The sequence below is a fragment of the Pezoporus wallicus genome, unplaced genomic scaffold (assembly GCF_028554395.1).
Source record: "Pezoporus wallicus isolate ANWC-B61680 ecotype Strahan unplaced genomic scaffold, APGP_CSIRO_Pwel_v1 contig_12728, whole genome shotgun sequence".
NCBI lineage: Eukaryota > Metazoa > Chordata > Aves > Psittaciformes > Psittacidae > Pezoporus > Pezoporus wallicus.
Genome location: NW_026641132.1, coordinates 302,460 through 319,470, shown reverse-complemented (window position 1 = coordinate 319,470; position 17,011 = coordinate 302,460). Strand labels below are relative to the sequence as shown.

The 17,011-nt window shown below is 56.3% G+C and overlaps 1 protein-coding gene across 9 annotated transcripts in view; it reads right to left on the bottom strand.

Annotated features, from left to right (window-relative positions):
• Positions 1 to 535: 535 nt before the first annotated feature.
• The window catches only part of NCOR2 (nuclear receptor corepressor 2), a 160,423-nt gene continuing 143,947 nt past the window's right edge, over positions 536 to 17,011 (bottom strand). For 5 of the 9 annotated variants that reach the window (XM_057422080.1, XM_057422082.1, XM_057422081.1 and 2 more), the window contains exons 31-46: positions 16,195 to 16,558; positions 14,547 to 14,774; positions 14,188 to 14,433; positions 13,428 to 13,577; positions 12,907 to 13,047; positions 12,634 to 12,796; positions 11,711 to 12,141; positions 9,797 to 9,940; positions 9,483 to 9,625; positions 8,959 to 9,152; positions 7,318 to 7,470; positions 6,869 to 7,014; positions 5,653 to 5,706; positions 2,806 to 3,033; positions 1,006 to 1,185; positions 536 to 924 (exon numbers count right to left, since the gene is read on the bottom strand). In XM_057422080.1, the coding sequence (XP_057278063.1) occupies positions 749 to 924; positions 1,006 to 1,185; positions 2,806 to 3,033; positions 5,653 to 5,706; positions 6,869 to 7,014; positions 7,318 to 7,470; positions 8,959 to 9,152; positions 9,483 to 9,625; positions 9,797 to 9,940; positions 11,711 to 12,141; positions 12,634 to 12,796; positions 12,907 to 13,047; positions 13,428 to 13,577; positions 14,188 to 14,433; positions 14,547 to 14,774; positions 16,195 to 16,558 (3,141 nt within the window). In that variant the 3' untranslated portion in view covers positions 536 to 748. The remainder of the gene's footprint in view (positions 925 to 1,005; positions 1,186 to 2,805; positions 3,034 to 5,652; positions 5,707 to 6,868; positions 7,015 to 7,317; positions 7,471 to 8,958; positions 9,153 to 9,482; positions 9,626 to 9,796; positions 9,941 to 11,710; positions 12,142 to 12,633; positions 12,797 to 12,906; positions 13,048 to 13,427; positions 13,578 to 14,187; positions 14,434 to 14,546; positions 14,775 to 16,194; positions 16,559 to 17,011) is intronic. The other 4 variants (XM_057422085.1, XM_057422087.1, XM_057422088.1 and 1 more) reach the window with 2 other exon arrangements.

Sequence of the window (17,011 nt, the reverse complement as noted above, 5' to 3'; positions counted from 1 at the left end):
ACTTAAAGCAACCGAGCCCCCCGGTGGGCGGCGCGCGGGGACATCCCTGCCCGCTCCCATTTGAGCCCGGCATCGCTTCCACCAAAGGGACCAGGAATTTTTGTGTTTTTAAGAAATAACTCTTCATTCCCCCCCTTCCTGCTCACCCCGGCCACGTCTGGAGCCTGTCGAGAGCTTGTGACCAGGGGATGATGGACAAACAGCCCTCAGATGAGCCGGGGGGGAAGCAAACCGGGGCGTTCCATCCTATTTCACTCCCTAAACCATGCTCTTGTTTGTGTGCACCCGCTCAAGGTTTTGCATTTCCGTGGCACAGCCCCAGGGCTGGGATGCAGGGCAGCATCCCACAGCCCCTCAACTCCATTCCCACGGGAGGGCGGGGGTCAGCGCCCAGCAAGGCTGCCAAGATCGAAGATGGGTTCCTTGGGTTTTGTCTCGTTAAGGCTTATTTTCTTCTTTCCTTTCAGACTGAAGAGGATGCAGAAATTTCCAGATGTTGAGACAGAAAAAAAAACAAAAATGAAACAAAAAAAAAACCAAAAAAATAACCCCAAAATAAAAACATTCCCCAAACTGGCTGGGTTGGGAGGGGAAGGAAAAGGATAAAGGGAAAACCGAAACAGCTCTGCTCCTGCATCTTCGCTCGTGAGAGCCGGCGGGGCCGGGGCGGTGGGCGCTCGCCCCGCGCGTCCCCATTCACTTCCCGTGCCCTGGGTTTGGTCGCCGTCTCCCTGCCGCTGGGCTCGCTTCATTCACTGTCCGAGAGGGTTTCGTACTGGGAGCAGAGCAGGGGCTTGGGCTCCTCGTCCCAGGCGTGGTGCTGGCTGCCGGGGGTGCCCTGCGGCAGCGGGGCGGCGGGAGCTGCCGTCACCACCCCGCTGGGGAGCCGCATGGTGAGCGGGTTGTAGGGGAACGGCGTCGAGCCTGTGTGGGGAGAGCAGAGCAGGGTCAGTGTCAGCCCCCCGGCGACGGGGCCTTGGGGACAGGTCCCCCCCCCAGCCCTACCTGCGGACGACGGCCGATCCTCCCAGACACGGTTGGTGAGCGGCGTCCTCCGGTTGCAGTCGCCCTCCGAGTGCACCGAGGAGACGGAGGGCGGCCGCTCGCCCGAGGACAGGCCTGGCGCCGGGGACTTGGCCTTGCGGCTGTTGGGTCTGGCAGCGATCTTTGGCTTGCCCCCTCCTCCTGCAAAGAGAAGCGCCCGCTCGTCACCCGGCTCATCGGGACGGGCTGCGGGGGTCCGGGTAACCCAGCGCTGCCCCTTTGAGAGGCTGCAGAAGTGGCTGGTGGCAGGAGAACAGCTCAGCCCAGGGGCTGGGCACTGTGGTGGGCAAGGGTGATGGGGTGAGCTCCGCACACTGGGCAGGAAGAGGTTTCTGTGCCTCCCCTGCTGCTCCCTGCTTTGTGGGTTGATGCTACCATGGAGTGGATCTGGGGCAGCCGTGCGGCTTTGGATGGGCTGGTTCTCTGTGGGGTCTGCTCCCAAGCAAACTCATGTCTCAGCCCACACATAGGGGTCATGGGACAGGAGCTCCATGTGTTGCTGTGCAGCCAGTCGGCAGGGACCCCACCAAGGAGCCACAGGAGTGCTGGAGCCCCGAGCACATTCCCTGTTCCCACAGTTTACATGGCCAGGATGGTTTTTAATCCATCCTTGCAGCAAAATCCCTGGTGATGTTCAGCCAGCTTTTAAAAGGTTTCAAGGGGAAGGGGCCTCTGCTGGGGACATTATCCTGGATAAACCAGGGGGGAGCTCCCAAAGGGGCAGGGATGGATGGGCTCTGCATCCCACCCTGCCTGCCTGGGCAGTCTCCGGGCACGGGGAAGCACGGTTGGAAGAAGCTGGTTTCATGCAGGAGCCAGAAAAGCTTTTCTGCAACAAGCTGAAGAGTGCCTGGTGTGAGCTGACCTGGAGGACCCTGCTCCTCAGCCTCAGGGGCTCTGTGCCCTTATTGCCAAGGGTGACCCCAGCACTGGCTGCTGGGCCCTGTGCTGGGTGCTTGGAAGAGGCAATCTGCCCTCAGCAGGCACGTGGGGACAAACACTGCCCCATCCATCCCTCGTCCCCCTCCTCTTCCTTAACCGGGGGTCTGCAGAACAACCCTTGAGCTCTGCTCAAGCCTCTCCTGTGGCTGAGCAGACCCCACCGTGGTGCCCAAACAGCTCTGCAAGCCCCGTTGGGGCTCACTGGGCAGCTCACCCCAGCCCTGCTCTCTAAAGTTCTCTCCTTTATACACTTTGATCTCCCTTAAGCTCCATCTCTTGCCCCAGGCACCCCCAGGTCACATCCAACCCTCTGTCCCAGGCTGCATCCAATCCCTGCTGTCCCAAGCCTGGGGTGGGGAGGGAAGCACCACCCTGCCCCATCCTCCCCACACTGGCTCCTCTCAGCTCCTTCCCTTGTTTAGGGACCAGCGAGCCCACCCCGGGTTTACAGACACTTCGGGGTGGCTGTGTAGGTTGATGGCTTCCATCTTTTGAGTGTGGTGTGTGTCGTGTCCCCCCCCCCATAAACCTTATATTGTGTAAAAAAGGAAAAGGAGATATTAAAACCCAACAAACGGGGAGAGGAGCAGTCAGTGGTTTTAGAGAAAGCATCAGCACCTTCTGAGACCATTAAATGAACGTCAAACAAGACCAGGATTAATCAGCGGATTCACAAAGCTCAAAGCTGGGGCAGGGAGGGGAGAAAAGAAAACCAAAATGAACAAAAACGAGGGGAGGAACAAATCCACCCCCAAAAGGGGAAGTGTAAAAGGCTGAGAATTAATAACACAGAGAGCGAAGGTGGAGAGGGCTGCAGACCTGGCAAGGAGCGCACGTCCTCGTTTCGTCCATCAGCAGGAGTTATGGGCATAGCAGCGGGCAGGCTTGCACTGGCATTCAGAGAGTTAAAAGCATTGGCACTGAGAGGTGAGCGCTCTTCCCACTGCTCGTCATATTTACCCATTAGGGCTTTCCTAATTATTGCCTCCAACCCCATGTTGGTACTGGAATTCTCTTGGACCGACTGGCTCCTACAACTGATTAGCCCTGGGAGATACGGGAAGGGGAGGAGAGAGGGGATGGGAGATGGGGGGGAGCCAAATGAGAAGAAAGATGGGGGTGGGGACGGGGAAAGGGGGAGAAAGGAGACAAGGGAGAAGGGAAGAAACAAACAGTCAGCACATTCTCGCAAAGCAACAAACTTTGTCATCTTGTTCTTTAAAGCGCTGCAATGCACCCGTCCTCCTCCTCCTCCCCGCTCCATCCCGCCCCAGGGATCGGCAGGGGCTGGCGGTGGGATGGGATGGGATTTAGTCTGGGATTTGGGATTTGCAGGCAGGCAGGGCTTGGAGGATGGCAGAGGGGAATGGGTTGTCACTGAGCACAGGGAGTGACTGTATAACTGCAGGAAGAGGGGGTGCTGCGCTCCCAACATGGGAGCAGGACGAGAGTCACCTGGATGTGGGGTCCATATGGATGCACACACAGATCAAAAGTCAGTGTGCCAGGAATTCAGAGGCTGGGGCTGTTTCCCATGGAGGAAAATCAGGGAAGGAAGAGAGGGCACCCCAGAAACCACCTGACTGGAAAGAGGTGACTGGATTTGGCCTTGGCATGAGAGGCAGCAAAGGCAGGCAGCCCTGGATGAGGGCACACAGCCTGCAGAGAGGGGCTGTACTGGGGAGAGCCCTTTTGTCCCCCTTTTCCAGCCCCCTGCCCATCACCCAGCCCGCTCCCTTCCTCCCCCCAGGCCGGTGGCCCCCGGGGGCGATGGGACAGGATGCAGAGGCAAGTGGTGTGTCGGCGTGGTTGTGAGTCTCAAGCCATGCAGTTATGGTGCAGCACCGCACAGGGACCAGAGGGCACTAGGTTCAGCCACGCCACCGTCATTCCCGATGTGGCGGTTACAGGGAACAAGCAAAGGGCAAAATACAGACATGAAACCAGCAGGCTGGCGAGGAAAGCCCCATTGCCAGCAACACCACACCCCCCCCATCCCATCCCAGGGGTGCTCGCACTGGGATCACTGCCCCTCTGCTCGGAAAGGGATGGATCCCACTTCACTTGTCTCTCTGTAACAGGCAGGGTCTCTCCTGGTCCCCTCCTGCAGACGCTGTGCTTAGGTTCCCTACACTCTGCCTTTATACCTTCCTCCAGCACAGCAGGAGTGGGTTTATCCAGGGGATGCTCTAAGGAAATTGGGCCGTAAACCCCAAATTCTGCCCGGCTGCATCCTCTCACCCCATCTGCTGATGTGAGCTGGCTCCTTCTCCCAGCCACACACCAGTGAGAGGTTTCACACCACTGACGTGCCTGTCTCTCCTACCACACAAAGTCCTTGCCTGCAGCACCTCTCTTCCTTGGTTGTGAGAAAGCTGCTGCTCCTCCCACTTAAAACTAACAACCTGAAGGCATTCCTGCTGTAGGAAAGCATTAGTAATTAATCAATTAACTACCAATGAATGCTCCTCAATGGAGATTCATTTCAGTCACTTGAAAGCCCACTTAGATATGGGCAGCAGGTGGCAAGAGCTTGACCACCTTCACTCTTTCTCCCTCAGGCTGGTCTCAGGGTAGCCCATGCTGGCCACCCAACTCTACAGGGCCGTTTTCTGCCCCTCTTTGCCAAGACCCCTTCCTTAAGCTGCTCCCTCTCTTCCTTTCCCAGCTGAAAGCCATGGGCCCAGCAGTGCCCCTGGGGAAACTCCTAAACCACCATTTCAGCTCCTACAGGGTGGTCTCCATGCTCAGCACAGCAAACACATCTCCACGGTTGTCTGGGGAACCATCCTGAGCCCTTTCTTCCTGAGAGCAGGGGGCTCTTTGGGGTTTGGGGTACAGCCCCAGTGGTAGCCAGCGAACCCCCCACTTAGGCAGGCCGGCAGGTTAATGCTGGTTAGGGTCAGGGACTCACTGAAGCCCACCATGGCTGCCTTCAGCAGCGCTCAGAAACCACCACCAGAACTGCTCATCCAGAGCCGGGTGATCAAACCCCAAACCATCAGGGTCCAAGGTGCCACAAAGCCCATCTGGTGGCACCAGCAGCACCACCATGGCGAGACCTGGCCACTCGCTGAATGTTCCCTCCCAGCTTCTGAGAAACTGGAGTCAACCCATGCTTGAAGCACCTCGAGGACTGAGCACGCTGCTGGACCCCTCCATCTCCCATGTAACACCTCCTCTTGGTCCTCAGCCATTGCCAGTCCACACAACACTCACAGCTCAAGGCTACTGGGTGCTGCTCTCACCCCAGGTTGCTTTTGCAACAGGCTCAGAGCCTGCTTCCCACCCTCATGCTCCCTTTTGCCACTGCTCTCCTACACATCCACGGGTGACCACAAGATCCCACGAAGACCACAGTGCTCTCTTTCAAGTATGAGGTCCACCTTTCTATAGTTTAACCCTCCACTGCCATCAGATGGACAACCCCTGCTTGACTTTTAACCTCTCCTCAAACTCTGCCATGACTTCCAAGGAATTACACTGCGCTGTCTCCAACTCAACAGCAGGAAGTTACGGTGTGTCCCGAGGTTTCAGCCTTCCAGCAACTGTTATAATCAGTATTAACAGCAAAAGGGAAAAAGATGCTTAAGTCTACCAGTCTCCTGCTCTCTGTGCTGTAAGCCCTGTAGGGAATGGGGTATGGTACAGGAATATGGGAGTTACCTGCTCCGGTAATCGCTGGCATATTGAAAATCTCTGTCCCAGGCTGCCCAACATCTGGAGAAAAACAAAGAAGCTCTTCAATACAGAGAGCAGCATCTGCAGGGAGTGACCTGCAGTGCCAGCCACAGGATCCCAGTGCTCCCTTGTCACAGCACCCAGCCTGACAGCAGCCCACTTTCCCCTGGGCTGGGGCTGTGGGTGCTGGCTGGGACCAGGACCTTTGGGAGATCCACAGTGGACATGCCTGGCCAGCTGGGAAGGGGCAGAAAAGCAGAGCCCAGAGAGTGATGTCTTGTGCTCAGTGCTGACCTCTCTTCCTCCAGCCCTTTGGATTACACATCAAACCCTCTCTCCCACCTATGGGATTTCCAAAGGCTCAAATCCCCACATCCACAGAGCAGGTCTGGGCAGTGGGGAGGGCGAGGAGGAGGAGGAGAAATGTTAAATCAATATTTTCCCTCTTAGCTGAGCTGTTTCACTTGGATTTCACTTCCCTTAGAATAACAACAATTCTCATCAAATAAGAGGAGTTTCCTATTTCTATGTATTTTCCCTTGATAAGGGAAAGTGTGGAAGGTCACGGGGTTCAGCCACATGTCCCCAGGGGGCATAACAATACTGTTGGCTTATGGTAACATCATCCAGGAGACGAGACAGCTTGGTCCCTCTTATCCAATGCAGCTGTTGTAAGATGGATTCAAATTGAATTAGTATTGACCATATAATGCTGGGCTAAATTAAATTATGATCCCATCTACTCTATTAGCAGTTAATGAATGAACGGGATGAATTTCTAATACAAGCCAGCCTGGTTAGTCTTACAGAGCTATACCAATATTGATGTAGGGCTTAAAGTCATGCTGGGGGGAGATGCAGCTCAAGGAGGAAGGACTCAGCTTGGCTGGCCATTCATTAAAGTATCAATTGCTCTTAAGTCTCCTCCATGCTCAGCTCATTATTTCCTTCCTATTGAGGTTATGTGGTGCAGGTGGGATTGACAGCCCTAGAGTAAGGAGAGCCCTAGAGCAAGCTCCAGCACCGCTCATCCCAGGAAGCATTTGTACCTTACACTTCCCAACAAACTGTGGCACGAATCAGAAAGCTGGCTGGCAGCTCTCTTAACGCATCAGCATCCATTCCCAAATCTCCTTTGCTTCATGTGTCCTCAAGGCTTTTTCCCCTGGTGCCCTGCATTCGCATCCCCACATGTCCTTACTGTACTCCGTCTCGTTTTTGTTGGTCGTGCTGAGCTTCTTGATGATCTCCTGTTTCTTGGACTTCACCATGGCAGAGTTGCTCTCCGTCAGCTTGCTGAAGAAAGCTGGAGGCTGAGTGTTGTTTCCTGGGGACTTGGACCCCATCCTGCAAAAGCAAGAAACCATCAGAAACCTCTGCAGCGTGCAGTTCACAATACCCTCCCTAGAGAGACTCTTCCCTCAGCGTAACTTCTCAGAATCAGCAGGCGAGCTGCTGAGACATTTGGGATCTCCAGCTTTTCTCCCTGTTGCAAAGGTACCACACAGTGTTGAAACCCCCTATAGACACACAGCAACCCGGGATGTGACACTGCTTTTGGCTGCCAGAAAAGCAGCCTGGACCACGGCGAGCGTGGGGACGGGATGAACATCCCTGCGCTGCCCGCACCATCCCGTCCCTTGGCGTTACCTCTGGTCCATCTGCTCGCCCTCGCGGTACAGGATCGGGTACGTGGCGCTCTTGGCGTGCTCCGGTTCTCCCACGCCGTCTGGTGGAGAGACCGGCTCGATGCAGTTGTCCGCGCCGCCGCTGCCGGCCGAGGCCTTGCTCTGCTCCGGGGACCTGCGATGGGGACACGCAATGGGTTCATTGCAACACGCGCTGTCCCTGGACGAGCAGCTCGGGGTCAGCAGGGGGAGAAGGACTAGAATAGCTTTCCCACAGCGGGGCAAAAGGCCAAACCTTCCGCACGCCTGCGGGCTTAGGGTGCCTCATAATGGGAGCAGGAGGGAGAGTGCAGCTTGGGCATCACGCGCTGCAGGCGCGCAGAGCAGCACTGACCCAACCACGGCCCTGATTCACAGGCATCGCACCAAAACACAGCTGCCCAGGAGGGATGGAGGGACCAGTCCTGGGACTTGCTGGCTCAGCCAAGCGTTCCTGGCTGGCAGGGTCACAACCCTTGGAAGCGCTGTGATGTTAACCCTTTGGGGATGCAGCTTTTGATTCTCCATCATGTTTGTGGACCCACCACCTCCCATCCACCTTGTCTGCTGCTGGGGCAGCCTGAAGAGGACTGGAGCAGTCCCTTGGTGCCTGCCTGTGGCCAGTGCCTGGGAGACAGCCGGGCTCAAGTCCATGAGGAATTCCTCACGGCAAGTTCTGGGAATTTACATCTTTGCTCTGTGGTTTCTTTTTTTCCACTGCTGGGTGGCCAGGGCTGGGCTGTCTCCCCTCATGTTATAAAGCCAACTCTGCTCTTCCCAGCTTGCCTGCTCCTGATTACATTTACTGTCAAGGAGACACCAGTTTGGAGACACAGCTCTTTCCTGGATGCTGTTATCAGTACCAGGATTTGAAAGTGACTTAAAAGAAATACAGCTGGTGCTTGAAATGGAGAGCTGCAGTTGACAAGGCACATGTATTGAACAGGCTTCTGATACATGCACTGAGAGAAACAAAGAGAAAATGAACTGTAAACCAATGGAAAACACCTGCTTTGGGTTTTTGGAGCCACCTGTGGTCTGAAAGGTCACTGCATCTTGTGCCAGGGACTGGACAGGACAACAAGCAAGAGGCACAAACCAACACATATGAAATTCCATCCCAATAGAAGAAAACTGTTTTTTTACTGTGAGGTTGCTCAAGGGCTGGTATAGATTGGCCAGAAAGGTGTTGAAGTTTCCATCACTGGAGATACTCAAAATTCCACTGGCCATGACCCAGGCAAACCTGCTCCAGCTGAGTCTGCTTGAGAGCAGGGCACTGGGAAGGACAATCTCAAGAGGTCCCTTTCTACCTGAACTATTCTGTGACACAGGCTAGATTGGGAAAGGGATCATACATGGTCTCTAAGGGGGTCTAGAGAGCATCTCCAGGACAAGGATAGCAAGAGACACCACCACAGGGTAAAAATGCCCTGATCAGATAGCAGTTTTACACTGTGGGCTGTGTAAGCAAGCAATCCATGCTGGGGAGCACGAATTCAGCGATGCCAAACACCAGCCTGCCCTATGCACTCCCTTACTGGGGGTATCCCTGGTCCATCTGCACTCAGCAGGTGGGCAGAGACCCATCTGCACCAGTTCTGGTTGGACTCTCTGAGCTCACCTTTTCCCCCCTTCATTCTGTGGGGAGATCCTGGAGGCTGCTGCGTGCTCCTGCTGCTGCAGGTACACCTCGCTGGGGGCACGGCGCAGGTCCAGCACGGGGCACGTGGCCCCGGGGAACGTGTACACTGGAGCCTGGATGTGGGAGTTGAGCTGCTGCGGGTGGTGGCGGGTGTAGTCCTGTGTGATGACCTCCTGGAATGAGAAACCCGGGTCAGAAATAGAGGTGGTTTCTATCTCTTGCTTTGCTGGGCTCAGATAAGGGGGAGCAGGAGGGAATGAGGCTGGTTTGTCCCTGCATGGATGTAACTTCTGCCTCCTGCCTGCAGCAGCTCCCATGATGGGCTTGTTTGGGATGCAAACACCCAGGCTGAACATGCTGGATGCATCCTGCTGTCTCCAGCCCCCAACCAGAGCTGCTGAGGTCTCCAGCATCACTCCCAGCCCTTCCCTACCAGATGCTACGTAACAGCTCTTCCCTCCTCCCTGGAGCCCCAGTGGGAAGATGAGAATGAGGACAATTACACTGATGTGCTGGGCCAATGTGACCACCCGCTGGTTCATGCCCTTGATGCTCTGGCTGGACTGCACGGGCTGGCACTGGGGCCCATCGGGCTGCCGGAGGTGCTGCAGGTGGGCTGCTTCGGGAGCTGAGGCCTTCAGCGAGCCTGGGGGAGAACAAAGAGGAGAGCCAGTGTGAGGTGACATCGCTGTCCTAATGCTTGGCTCCCATTCTGGATCAGCTCTGGGGCACAGTGAGTGAGAGCTGGTTGACAAACCCCCCCCATCCCAGCTCAGGCTCTCCCATGCCATCTGGCACTGCCAGCCTCTGCCCTCACCTTGCTGTTTCTGCCTCAGGTCATGCTCCCCATGCCCCTTCTCCACATCCTGCAGCAGCTTGGCCCCTTTCTCATGGGAGAGGCTGGGTGAGCTCACGGGACTCACTGCTTCCATCCGCTCAGGGCTGTAGCCTCCATGAAAACCTGAGGAAAAAGGGAGAAGGGAATTTAAAACCAGGAGCTCACTTGGCTTCTTCCTAGTGCCGTGGCAACCGTCACTTGCGGATAGAGTCATATGTTCAGCAAAGGGGGCTGGAAAGAGATGAGGGAAGACCTGGCAGGTCACACTGCAGGGACCCCTGGAGCCACCTCCGATGTGAAGAGACAGCAGACTCGCACACTGCAGGGGCAAAGCATTTTCTTCACCATTCTCTGCCTTTTAAGGCCTTTGCACAGACTCAAACTGCATCAGAACAGGCAGAGCTGAAGGAGGGACCACATCACCTTTCAACAGAGGGAAAACTGATGCATGGATGAGTTATGCTTCTACAGACCAGGGGCGGAGCACGGAGTCCTGGAGGAGTCCCACACTGCTGCTCCCCAGCTCAGCACGTTTGGTAACACTCATGACTTATGCATTCACAGACCTTTACCCTCGTTAACACTCAGTTCCTAGAAACCACCCACTGCAGGCAGATCTGGCAGGCGGCTGACAGTGCTGCTGGAGGGTCCCCAGTGCCCCAGTGCCACTGACCTTGCACGTACCTGGGGCACAGTAAGGGGAGGACCACATGGAGAACCTCCCTGTGCCAGGGATAGGGATGCAGCATCCTCCATCACCCCATGTATGCCAGCTGCAAAGGGATGCTCTGGAAAGGTCCCTAACCAGAGTTAAAGTCCTGAGGAACACCAGCTCCCTTCTGTAAGCTCATGGCTGGAGAAAAGCTGCCCCTCTCCTCTGCAGCATAACACTCAGCTGGAGGAAACACTGATGCCAGGGAAAAAGGCAGAGCAAAAGCTCAGCCAGGCAGCACACTGTGGCCAGAGGTGTGTCCTTGGACCTGGAGCACGCTGATAGAAAGGGCTGGGAACAGACGTGACCAAGTGGTGGGATGGGATGATCGGGATAAGCCAATGAGAGCAGCTCTCCTCCCTGGCCATACTGCCGTGTCCTTCCACCCTTGGGTTAGAGGAAAGGGAGCTGGGCAGCAGCCCTCAGTGCTGGTGGCCAAGGCAGATGCTTCAACTTGAAGATGGGATCCCACCAAATCCCCACAGGCTGCCTGTTGCTCCTGCATGCTGGTGGCACCATGTTCACATTACCCTCTTGTGCAGCATCCAGCACTGGGACCCTGAGTGAGGTCACCCCAAGTGAAGGGACCCCATCTCAGCTGCATCATGCAGCAGCCCCCTAAGCCCTCTGAGATCCTGCACTCTCAGCGCAGGGAGGTGCCTGCCTGATGGCCAGGAGCCCTGTGCTGCTCACACTCCTAATTCTCTGCTTTGCTGGTTTGATTTATTACCCACAACCACTCCTTACAGACTGCCTGGGAATTCCGAATGATGGGGAAATCAGAATTAGCACATTGCTATTGTCTGTAAAAAGCAATACCAGGAACTGAACGACGTTTGCAAAACAGGACTTGGCAACGGGAAAAACTTAAAGAGGGTGAGAGGAGGGAAGATCCTTAAAACACACATAAATAAAGAAGTCTGGGATAACACAACAACCGGGAAGCAGAGGGACAAGAACGCTGGCGGAGCTGATGGAGCCGAGAGCCAAAACGTGCAACTACAAATAAGAAATCATGAAATAATTTCAGGCCACAGCTCTCTCACCTCTCCCCTCCAATTTCTTACCAGCACCAGTGGAGTCGTTACTTAGCGAGCATCTTTCTCGCTGCCCCTTATCACAAGACATTTGGCACATGATAATCACATCTATGAAGTTGGCCGCTGTCGTGGTGGTCTTACCGAGTGCTCGGAGCTCCTGTTCCTGCACTGAAAAGCGTTTACTTTGACTCTTTTCTCTACTGTGCTGCTCAGGGCCCGAGGCTGCGTGCTGCTGGTCCAAAGGGTGATGGTGCTGCTGGCTTTTCCCCTGTCCTCTGCTATAGTGATGAGAAGAACCAGGTCCGGAGGCGGGTAAAGGTCTTGACTCCATGGCTTTAATGGGTGAAGGTGACTGTTCGAGGTTGGCTCCACTTGGCAGCTTTGAGGTGAAGACGTTGTCAGTCTGGGGTCGTTCTGCCTTGGCTTCCCGTGCCCTCGAGGCCTCTTTCTGCAGGATGGCCGGGTCCATTGGGGTGGCATAGCCGTCTGCTGAGCTGATGGAGGAGCGCAGGGTGGAGGCCGAGGGGAAGGCAGCAGAGCGGATCGGTGATGTGGTAGTGGTGGAAGAGGATCTGGAGGCAAAGACAAGGCAAAGATGAGAGAAGCACGTGGAGAAGGACTGTGTGCTCAGCCCTGCCTGGCCAAGGTGCTCCCAGGGCTCCTGAGTGTAGGGCTGGTTCATGCTGGAGCAGGTAAGGAGGGCTCAGACGGAGCCTCCATCACTGGCAGTGGCCTGGATGCATCTACTGGAGAGAATAAACCCATGGAGAGCTCCCAGAGACCTTCATTTACTCCACTTTCAGCAAGAGGAGCAATACCCATTCTGGGCACAGGGATGCTCCTACTTTCTTTCCTTTTAACGGTAAAAGCCACCAAGAAAAGTGAAGGAACTGGGCACCAAAACCTGCCTCTCCCCACACAATATCCTTGCAAGCCCCAACCCTGTTCCCACTGATACTGAAGGCCAAAACAACCCTCGCTCCATCTCAGAGGTGCCCCATGTGATGATCATTCATTAACCACCATGGCTGTGCTGGTGCAGGAGCCGTGGTGTGGGGCCATACCGCAGGACAGAAGGGGTGGGGGTCTCCGAGGAGATGATCTTCATGCTCGTGTTGTGGAGCACGCTGGGGCGCTGCTGGATGGTCTCATGGGTGCGGGGTGAGACGGGAGAGTGCTGGTGGCTGTGAGAGTGTGAGGATGAACGGCTGCTGGACTGCTCCGTACCTGAGGAAACACAAAGACCGGCTTCTTCAGCTCTGTGTTTTACAGCCCCAAGCCCACGTCCACCCAGCACATGCCCCAAGATGTGGTGCCAGGCTCCCTCCCCAGCCTACCTGGTCTCCAGATGGGTGCATGCTCCACCGTGGTGGATGCTAGGATGGATTTTTCACGCTCCCGCTCCCTTTCTCGCTCCCGCTCCCGTTCCCGCTCGGACACAGATGATCCCGATTGTTTGGTCATGTGTGTGGGGCCTCCTGAAACCCAAATGAAAGGCAGTGAAAGGGCTGCAGACACAGCAATTCCCAACCTAGGGAACACCACCTGCTCTTCACATTGCTGTGTCTGCAGAGCAGGTAGGGAATGACTCCATCCAAGGTCACCTGCAGCAGCACAAACAAGGGCAACCAGTATGACAAAACCTGGGTAAACCATGGAATAGCTGTGCCTTTTTGGGGAGACAGAGGAAAAGCAAGGAAGCTCCCAACAAGGAGAATTAGAGGGGCTGGTGGGCTGGTCTCTGAATGAGAATGAATTTGGGCTCCCCCATCTGCCCTGGTAGAGTCCACTGCCCTGGACTGGTTAAGGGAATCCTGCCCAACTGCTTTCCTATGGGAAATGCAATCTGCAGCGTTACCTGGGGAGAGTGGGGAGCTGCTGTGCCGGCTGCCAAAGGTCTGGGGGGGCCCGGGGATGTAGGTGATGCGGTCCATGGTGGTGGCAGAGGTGCCAGGGGTAGGGGGCACGAGGACGGGCAGGTGCGGCACTTGGGACAGGTCGATGATGCCTGGAGAGAGAAGGGAGAGGACTGTCAGGATGCTGCCGAGCTGCTGCAGCTTGGCTGCGTTAGAGCAGGGAGCAGTGCTGGGAGCGTCCACCCGTCCCCATTGCTCTGGCACAACACGGAAGGTGTGAGCACGTACAAGGTCCCTGGGTGCTGGTTATAAGCGGAGGAGACCCTTCTATAGGCAAATCTGTGAGCATATTCTGCTGTTAGGAATGATGGTGAGGAAAAATGTTGAGCTCTATCCGTGCTAGAGTGAGGGGGCTGCAGGCAGCATGAGCCGCAGCTCCCTCTACACACAGACTGTGCAGCTCCCCAGCATGCTCTGCCCTTTGCAGAAAGCCAGACACCCCTCTGGGACAGTTTTTAATCTCCAAAGGCCAGCAGGGCCAGGCTGGGAAGTGCTCCCGTGACCCAAGACCAGAGCTGCTTCAAGCAATCTCTAGTAACTAAAGATGGCAAAAAGAGCATCAAATTCCCCCTGGCTGTCCTCCATGCTGACCAGCCAAGTTCCTACACTGCTGCGTGACACCGTGCTGCTGGCTTGGCCCTTGGAGCTGCTCCTTCACCCCAGATGCCCCCAGGCCCCTGGATGGTGCCGTGCCGGGAGGACCTGCTGCATAGTTGAGGGCGAGGGAGGGCTCCCGGGGTGACAAGCCGCGCAGCATGTCCGCCCGCTGTGCCATGGCCGTGGCTGCAGCGTTGTGGTGCATCTGCTGGGACGTGATGTAGTCGTTGATGATGGTCTGTCGGTTCTCCATGGCGGCCGTGTCCGGGTAGCCCCGGATGAGGTACGGGGGGTAGAGGTGGGGGTACGTGGGGCTCGGAGCCAGGTGCCTTGGCAGGTAGTAAGCAGCAGCTGGGAGAGAAAAGGATGCAGATGTAAGTGGCTTTCTCCAGAGACCCCAGGCTTTTGGAGTCTAATGAGTTAAAAACCAATTCCAAACAGACTTGTGTGCCCACTGAAGGTACCTGCTTCCAGCTGGATTCCCCTCGGGATGGCAGCGGGGTCAAAAGCCAGCGGGATGTGTCCTCGGTACAGGTCGACCCCGCTCACGCCACGGAGCAGGTGCTCATATGGGGAGATGGGGTGGTGGTGGTCAGCCACGGGGGCATGTGGAGACTTGGAGTTGTTGAGTTCTCTCGATGTGGGGGTAATCTTTCTGTCCTGGGACACCGGCTTCCCGGCAGTGATGCTCCCTGCAGCGAGAAGGAAATGACTCAGAGACTGAGCACTGTGGCCAAGCTGAGTCCCTGAGGAATGCCTGCAGCCAACCGTGTCCCCCAGGGACCTTGCTGACCTTGAGGGACCTTTCCCTGCTCCCGCACCACCGTGCCCCGTTACGCCACCGAGGCTGAGGCAGACGAAGCCCCAGCTGCATCCGGAGAGAGAATCCTGTCCCAGACCATCCCTCCACCCCAGTGCATCCACGCTGGGCAGTCTGTGAGCTCACCCTGGCCTGCACAAGCAGCAGACAGCGAAGCCTTGCTGCTGTGCTCTTCGGCACAAGGAGGTCACCACTGCTGGGCAGAGCTGGGGACCAGCATCTGCCAACATCTGAAGGCTTCCCCCAGAATGACTGACCTAACCAGGAACACAGCGGAGGCTGCAGCAACTGGACACACCAACCACGGAGAGCTGGAGGTGCCCCAGATAGCAATGAATGATGGGGATGTGTTTTGGAGAAGCTCTGCGCCGCACAGCCCCATCTCTCACTGCTTGCCGGGGAGGCACGTCCTCACCTCGGTTCTCAGCAGATTGCAATGTCTTGTGCTGCACGCCCCCAAATCACAAGACTCCTGGGTTAGGACGAGTATTTGCAGGCAGGAGATGCAAAAGGCCCCAGAGCAGTTACCCGTAGCTGGCAGGCTTGGTAGAACAAGGTGTCTTAGAGACTGGCTTCAGCACTGATCCTGCCCACAAGCGTGCCATGAAGCAAGAAGGGGTTTTGTGCTCTGGATCTGAGCTTGCCTCAACCAGATCACTAAGCCAAGCCCAGCCCAGACACACACTGTTCCCAAGGAGCCCCGCTCTGGGGCAGGAGATGACTGATGCCAGGGGCATGAGCAGACCCTGCCTGGTGCAGGGAGACAGCAGATCCCACAGACCAGCTGCACTGCCCGGATCCACCGGCTCAGGAGGGATTAGATGTTCCTGTAAGCGAGGCACTCAAGTGCCAAGGTGATGGATGAGGCACAAACACACAAGGCAGGCAAACACACACCAGACTGTGACAAGTGTGAAGATCCCCTCACGCAATGCACCAAGCGCTGCTTAATTGCCTGCAGAAACAAGGGTACCCTGGGACAATGCTGGGATGATGCTTTTCAAACATCACCAGCTTCACCAGCCATGATCCAACTGTCCCTTTGGTTACCACGGTGCAGACATGGGGTGCCCTCACTGCACCCCAAGGAAGGGAGCTGAGCCCCAGCTGTCCCTGGCAGCCTCCCCAGTGCTGTGAGTCAGCCATTGCCATGGGCAAGAGTGGGAGCAGGGTGCCGGGGAGAACGGGTTTGACAGGCATTGGCTGGGAACAGCTTGGGCAGGTGGGGTCAGCAGCCACCTCCTGCAGGCCTTCTAGAGACGTTAGCATCAAATAAAGGCTTTGCCAAGTACCTTCATGCTGCCGGGGTGTGGATTCTCGTGTGGAGACCGGAGACCCTCTGTGCAAGTGGCTGCCAAATGCCGTGCTGTGCCCTGCCTGGTGGTCCTCATAGGAGAGGGCACTCTGGTGGGGCTTGCCCGGCTCAGGTACAATCACAGGAGCCCCTCTGGCGATGGAGCCACCCGAGTTTGTCACTGGGCTTGGCCTGTTTTTCAGGCTCTCTTCGTAAGCTCTCTCCAGATTCCTCGGGTCTTGGATGACATCCAGTGAGTGCACAGAGTGAAAAGTCCTGCCGGGACTGCCGATGATGGACCGCACATCGTGCTTTTTGGTACTCGAGGAGGAAGAGCTGCTGTCGTACTTCAGTGGGGTACCCTGGGGACAAAAGAAAGGGGGGACATCAAAGGGATGCAGAGCAGAAGGGGATCCAGCAACCGCATCCCACCAACTTCCAGCGGGATTCGTGCTTCCTCATTCAGTGGGCCAGTACCCAGCTTTAACTTGGTCAAACGGCAGCAACCATCAGCAAAGCAGAGAGAACAGCCCCACACAGCGCAGGGCAGGGTGGAGCGCCCATCCTGCATGTCTCGGTGTGCTCCAACAAGATGATGAGTCAGTGCTGAAGGCTGGCTGTGCCCATCACGCCTCTCTCCTACACACACTGCGAAACGAAGTAGGACTACAAGGTGCCATGGGAACCCTCCAAATATTTGGAGCCCAACAGGAGACAGCGTGCCATGTTTCACCCTAACTACTGGCCTTGCTGGGTCGACACTTGCCCATAAAGGGAGGAGACCAAGATTATGTGCACCCAGAGTCCAACTGCCA